Source organism: Elaeis guineensis, chromosome 11, assembly GCF_000442705.2.
Source record: "Elaeis guineensis isolate ETL-2024a chromosome 11, EG11, whole genome shotgun sequence".
In the NCBI taxonomy this organism is placed as follows: domain Eukaryota; kingdom Viridiplantae; phylum Streptophyta; class Magnoliopsida; order Arecales; family Arecaceae; genus Elaeis; species Elaeis guineensis.
The window spans coordinates 102,704,332-102,710,699 of record NC_026003.2 but is presented as its reverse complement, the minus strand read 5'-3'; the positions used below and the strand labels follow the sequence as shown (position 1 = coordinate 102,710,699).

The 6,368-nt window shown below is 37.0% G+C and overlaps 1 protein-coding gene across 2 annotated transcripts; it reads left to right on the top strand.

Moving 5' to 3' along the window:
• The first annotated feature begins 825 nt into the window (after positions 1 to 825).
• Positions 826 to 4,247, top strand: LOC105053631 (E3 ubiquitin-protein ligase RZFP34). 2 transcript variants are annotated; one of them, XM_010934878.4, is made up of 13 exons: positions 826 to 960; positions 1,345 to 1,494; positions 1,646 to 1,733; positions 1,855 to 1,914; positions 2,505 to 2,537; positions 2,660 to 2,737; positions 2,841 to 2,884; positions 2,998 to 3,038; positions 3,135 to 3,217; positions 3,304 to 3,395; positions 3,528 to 3,597; positions 3,689 to 3,730; positions 3,836 to 4,247. In XM_010934878.4, exons 2-13 carry the CDS (start codon positions 1,454 to 1,456, stop codon positions 3,968 to 3,970), a joined length of 807 nt encoding a protein of 268 aa, XP_010933180.1. In that variant the 5' UTR covers positions 826 to 960; positions 1,345 to 1,453; the 3' UTR covers positions 3,971 to 4,247. The 2 variants fall into 2 exon arrangements, with proteins under 2 accessions (XP_010933180.1, XP_029123011.1); XM_029267178.2 differs by having other exon boundaries at positions 912 to 1,231.
• The last annotated feature ends 2,121 nt before the right edge of the window (positions 4,248 to 6,368 follow it).

The following is a 6,368-nucleotide window of genomic DNA, read 5'->3' as shown; positions in this document are numbered from 1 at the left end:
GATGCAAACTTTGCTCATCAAGCACGGACCATGGTCCCCAAGTCATCCCAATTATTGCCCGTAAAAAGCCTCGTCAACAAAAACCCTTCTCCAAAGATAACGATTGATTCTTTACCCAAAAAAAAAAAAAAAGATAACGATTGGTGACCTGTCACCATCCAACCTCGCTCGCCCACGAAGCCGTAGCTGACCAATCGACCTCGCTCCTTCCAACGTGTATCTAATGTGTTGGGGACCCGATGTTGATCCCTCCATTTGTCCATTACTAAATTTGAAACTGAATTACTGTTTGGATATCAGCATATTCATATTCATATTTTTTATCAGATATATATAAATATAATTATAAATATTATTTAAATATAAAATTTATATTTATATTTATTTTAACTAAATATAAATATAATTTAAATATTAAAATATAAATATTATTATAAATATAAATTAAAATTTGATTAAAAATATTAAATTAAATTAATATATATTTTTATGATTGTATATTTTTTAAAAATAATAAATATTATATAATTTTATATAGAATTATAAATAAATATGGATATTCGGACACAGATCACGGTATCTATACATAACGATATTCATATTTTTTTATAAATATAAATATAAATATTAATCAAATTTTTAAATTTTTACCCCTATATAAATTGATTTAGGTATAAAAATAGATCTGGATATTACCCGCATCACCTCCACCCCACGAACCACTGCATCCCCTCCCAAAACCAGCTACGGCAACCATTGGCGGACCCAACAGACGGGCAGCCCACAGTTTTTGACCGACACTGCGCTGACGTGGCGTCACGTGACTTCGCGCCCCACGACACCCACCCCTCCCCCTCCTTGTAGATCTCCGTCCCCGCGCCACTTTCCGTCATTCCCATGGCCGCCCGCCCTCTGCCTCTCCCCTGGCCCCTTGCGCTCTCCTCACCGCCTCGGACACCGGTAACGTTACCGTACCGCTATGCTTGCTCTCCTTTCCCTCCGGAACCATGCTTTACATTCGTGTATCCGGGTGATGACGTGTGGTTCTGGGGAAGGGCGGAGAGGAAGCCATATATCAAGTCTCTGCCAAGTGCCAACCCTTCCGTCTCTCTCTTTTTCTCTCTCTCCGGCCTCTATGGCTCTCCTTAACGATCGGGGAGAAGGGTATCTCGTCGTCGGTGGGCGACGAGAGGTGAGAATTGATGGCGGGAGGATAGAGATGGATTGAGAGGTGAAAGGGAAAAAAATGTTTTTGCTTTTCTCCTTCGATCGATTTGTAGATGAGTTTTCCATAAAAAATCTTTTTTTTGTAATATTTGGGGTTTAATTTCTGGGTTGTTTTAGGTAATTAGATGAATTAGGGAGTGTTCAGATCTTAAGAGGAGATAAAAGAAGATCTTTTTGGCGGAAGAGGCTGTTCTGCTGCGATCCGGATTCCAGAGATCGCTTGGAAATGGCATTGAACGAGGTGGACTTGGCGTCTGGGCAGCATGGGTATGGTATTATTTACATATTACTGTTTGAAAGCCCTTCAAAGTTGAGACCAAAAAAAAAAAAAATCGAACTTGGTTTTTTTTTTTTCAAATTTTATATTGGAAATTTGGGCTTTGATTTTGATTGCGATGGCGTTATTTGATTGCATTAGGTGCTCCCATTATAGGAGGAGATGCAAGATAAGGGCGCCCTGCTGTGGCGAGATCTTTGACTGCAGGCATTGCCACAACGAAGTGAAGGTGACATTCTTGATTGCTTTCCTTTTCTCTGTTTTTTATACGAGATTGCGTTCTGAAAAGGTTACATTTTTCTTGCGTGAAAATGAAATTAATCTCATTTTTATCTAATGAATTTGATCAGAATTCCCTGGAAATTGACCTACGGGAACGGCACGAGATTCCTCGACACGAAGTGAAAAAGGTTGGGCTTTTAATGCTTTCATAGATATGCTTGTAGTTGTACACTGTTTTGCCCATTCCCAGTTTTCCATTTTTTCCTTCTTATTAGTGTTACATAAGGACTTCTCGTTGATAGTTTTGACAAAAAAAGATCTGTTTCATTGTCAGGAATATGTTGTGAAATTTTAGAGATCTTTTCATTTCTTTTAAGAAAAGATGCTAGTTTGTGGATGGGTTGCGCTTTTAACTTTTATTGCTACACATCTTTGTTATTGTACACTACTTTTGTCCATACTCAATTCGCTGACCTTTTCCTTGGGGTTCTCTTTCTTTTCCTTCCATTTGTACCTTTTCTTTTTTGAAATTTTTGTGCTGTTGAGAGAACTTGGTCTCTTTAATTCTGGGTTTTGTTTTGGACATTGTGATTTTGTTGAAAAGGTGATTGTTTTGGATAAGACTCTACCCTTTTGGAGGGACCCCACATCTTCCTTATGCTCTAAATTGTTTATCTCCTCATTTAGTTTTCTTAGTTCTTTAGTAATGATGGAATCATTATCTTTCAAGATAACGAATGATTCCTTGCATTGATTCTTTTGCTTTGTGTTGTCTCAGGTTATCTGCTCCCTCTGTGACACAGAGCAAGATGTAAGTTTTAAGATCAAACTCTGGACCACTTTATCTTGTCCCTCTTTGCTCACAATTCTGAGGTTGTGAAAAATGATGCTGGATCCAAACTTATTTGTTTTTTTGGTGTTTCTGATGATCAGGTTCAACAATATTGCTCAAACTGTGGGGTTTGCATGGGAAAATACTGTTGTGCCAAGTGCAAGTTCTTCGATGACAATGTCAGAATACACATTATTGACATCCCTTTTGTTCTGTCTTATAATAGATGAAAATTTTTGTGTTGATCAACTTGTAATTGACAAGCTTGGTTTCTTTTTCAAGGTTTCTAAGAACCAGTACCATTGTGATGGATGTGGGATCTGCAGGTTTGGATTTTCTCAAGCATCATTGAATATCATTATTCTGAATCCTTTGTCTTGTTTACTCATGTGATTTGGTTGGTCCTCACACTCTTCTTTATGTTTATTTGTTTTAACAGAACTGGGGGCGAGAAGAACTTTTTCCACTGCTATCGATGTGGTATATTTTTTTCCTGCAATTATTCTTTGTAAGTGGTTTTCTTCCATCTCTGGTATGAGTAAATTTACATTTTACGGCTTGTGAGATCCATTTCAGGATGTTGTTATAGTATGATGCTGAAGGATTCACACCATTGTGTGGAAGGAGCAATGCATCATAACTGCCCTGTTTGCTTTGAGGTAGGCTTACTTGATCAGTTAATTATTATGTGAGTCATCTATTACTAATATTCCACAAATTTGATGTTCGCTCTCGGTGTAATCAGTATCTCTTTGAGTCAACCAAGGACATCAGTGTATTGCCATGTGGTCACACAATACATCTGGCATGCCTGAAGGAGATGAGGCTGCATTTTCAGTAAGTGAAAAGGAAGAATGTATTGAGCTGATAGCTTCTCATCCGGAAAAAACATAGTAAATTATTATATTCATGTTGATAAATTCTCATGACTTGTAATGGTTAGGATATTCATGATTTATTATGTTGCAGATTCTCATGCCCTGTTTGCTCGAGATCAGTTTGTGACATGTCTGGTGTGTGGAAAAAACTTGATCAAGAGGTAGTCTAAGTTATTTGTACTATGATTTTCTCACTAATTATTAGCCATTCTTGCTGAACTAGTACTCAAATTTCCTTCCAACAAATTACAGATTGCTTCGACACCAATGCCTGAAATGTACCAGAACAAAATGGTAAGAACAATCAAAATAATTAGTTTTCATAAAAATGAACGTAAATTGGATAAAAAGGTACTGCCAATGGGTTCTAAATTTTTCTGTTCATTTGTATTTTTTCAGGTGTGGATCCTTTGCAATGATTGTGGAATGAGGTCCAATGTCCACTTCCACATTGTGGCTCACAAGTGCCCTGGTTGCAATTCCTACAATACCAGACAGACGAGAGGTGGCCCCACTAGATGCCCTACTGTATGAGTGATGTGCCACCAACAATGCTGTTGTTTGTTCAAGAAAATTAGGTGTAAGGTCCTTTTTTTTGAGTCATCATAAGACTTGGCACAAGGTAAAGAATGAATGATGGGAGTAGATGTTCTTTAGAATATATTCATCAGTGCCTGATTATCTTTTGATGAGAAGGATTTTATATTTGAGCCAAGGGATCTTATCTTCCCAGTGTATTGGATAAGTGTAGGGGTTCAACTCTGACCTATGAATTCAAGGTTAATTAGCATTGGTGTTGTTGTTTTGCCCACACCTGTCGAATGAATTCTGCTTTATGCTGCAAAGTCAACTTTGAAAAAAGTTGGATCTTCAGATGTTTCCTTGCATGTCTTAGATGCAGGTTTATTTGATGCTTGTTCCAATATATAGCTCTTGCTCCCAGATCAATGTGTTGGAATGGTTAATTGTCAATGATGAAGATATTTTTAATAGGTTTAACAACCCTAAAAGAAAGATATCTTTTGTGAAAGACTGCATTGCATTATCATTTTTAATAACAGTATATATAAGGTGTTCAAGTTTATGGAGTTATAACCGTAGAAGTATTCTGTTTTCCAGTTACAACTATAGAGATATATTATTCCTAAGATAAGAGGAATATTATGATCATGTGGGTACCGATCATAAAACAAACGATTGGTATTGGGTTCCGATCCAGAATTCTGTTCTGGTCTGTTCTGGTCCAATAGTTACAACTGAGGATATTCTGTTTCTATACTTGATGAATAGGCAGATGATGGCCAGAATTTTTTACAGCAGTTGAAATTGATTCCTGAAATTCAATGCAAGACTTCATTAAGACCACAATGAATGGAATAGTTCCTCATTTGGTAACAGAGGTTTTATCTTGTGAGCGTTCAATTGATTTTAGTTTTTTTATCTTGAGGCTTAGTGTTCAAATGATGAGCTATGTCATCTCATGTTTGTGATCACGTGATGATTGCTTTTTACAAGATTCGCCATCTTGATATCAGATCCTATACCAACATCATTTTATTACAATGTTAGTATACGGTATGAGATGATAAAATGCATCGAATATTAGTATGATATGTGAGTGTGTACCTATATGATACGGTAATGTCCGGTTTGATACAATACCAATTGGTATGGTAAATCTTGGTTTTTATCTCGGAGACATAAGAAGTGAAGTTACTGATAAGCAAGTATTGAGGATCTAGTTTCAATGGAGAAAAAGGCAATGCTCTATGTTAGAGGATTTTTAAAGGGCACAAGATGCAAGTGGAGTATCTAAATCCTTTGATAAATGTTTGCGATGCTCCTCATGAACCTGTATGTAAATGGAATTTTGCTGCAATTTTGTTTCCAAATGGCGGATCAGGAATTGGATATGTAATTAAGGATCGCAGAGGAGATCTAATAACAGCCTTTCAAAGCAAATTCCTATGCGAATTCAGTAGAAGTTATTGGCTCTAGCAGCAAGGAGAATCACATAATTGTTAAGTTGCAATAGTTTTGGGTATTCATCACATAATTGTGGAAGGAGACTTCTCAAGAAGATATACTATCAGATGTAGTAGGAGATGTTATAATGTTGGACACTACCACAAGGAGTCTTTTTTAACCATGTTAGGAGCGCAGGGAATAAAGCAGCTCCTGTGTAATCTCTGCATGGTTTGGATGGAAGATCCAACGTTATTTAACCAATCACATAACTCATCCGCGCGGTGCTATGCAGAATAATTTTGCCTCCAAGCATCTGTAGGCATGAAGAGAGGGTGATAATGATGTCAGGGAGCATTGCTGAATTAGTCTATTGAAAATGGTTTTTAAAAAGTAGAGGAGAAGGAGACCTACCCGTTCTACAATTACGAAGTCACAGCAATCTAAAGTGGTTTATTTTGCAAGTATTTATAGGCATGTAAGTAGAATGATAATGACATGAGTGTGCATTGCTCAATTATACAAGTAGGGATCGAACATAACATCAAGGAATTATTTTGCAACATGCATGGAAACTTTCAAAACTGAAAGCTTTTTCACCTTGTACAAAAAATAAATAAATAAACGTAGAAGAAAATAAAATAAATTATGGTCACTCAACATGGCTAAAGATGATCTTCATTTGTCACCTGATCACTAGGTGGAAAGATGCCTACTGATCACCTTGGCAGTCATATCCAAATACTGTTTCCCTACAAAACGATTGATATGTAATTTTCCAGACATAATTTTCTCCTCTTCGGTGATGGCATCGGTTCATGTTTCCTTCCACAGCGAGGAAGCTATTCAGTCCAATCAATCTGTGCAGACATGGCCTTACCAACTTAATTTGTACCTCTCTCTGCTTGATAAGTTGGACAACTTCCCCAACATATAGAAAAGAAGAGCAACCTTAATCAAAAGAAGG

Excerpts from the sequence above, each read along its gene's own strand:
- LOC105053631 (XM_010934878.4), top strand. The coding sequence starts at position 1,454 with ATGGCATTGAACGAGGTGGACTTGGCGTCTGGGCAGCATGG. Across the intron at positions 3,396-3,527 it reads GAGATGAGGCTGCATTTTCA|ATTCTCATGCCCTGTTTGCT; the intron begins GTAAGTGAAAAG and ends ATTATGTTGCAG. Across the intron at positions 3,731-3,835 it reads AAATGTACCAGAACAAAATG|GTGTGGATCCTTTGCAATGA; the intron begins GTAAGAACAATC and ends GTATTTTTTCAG.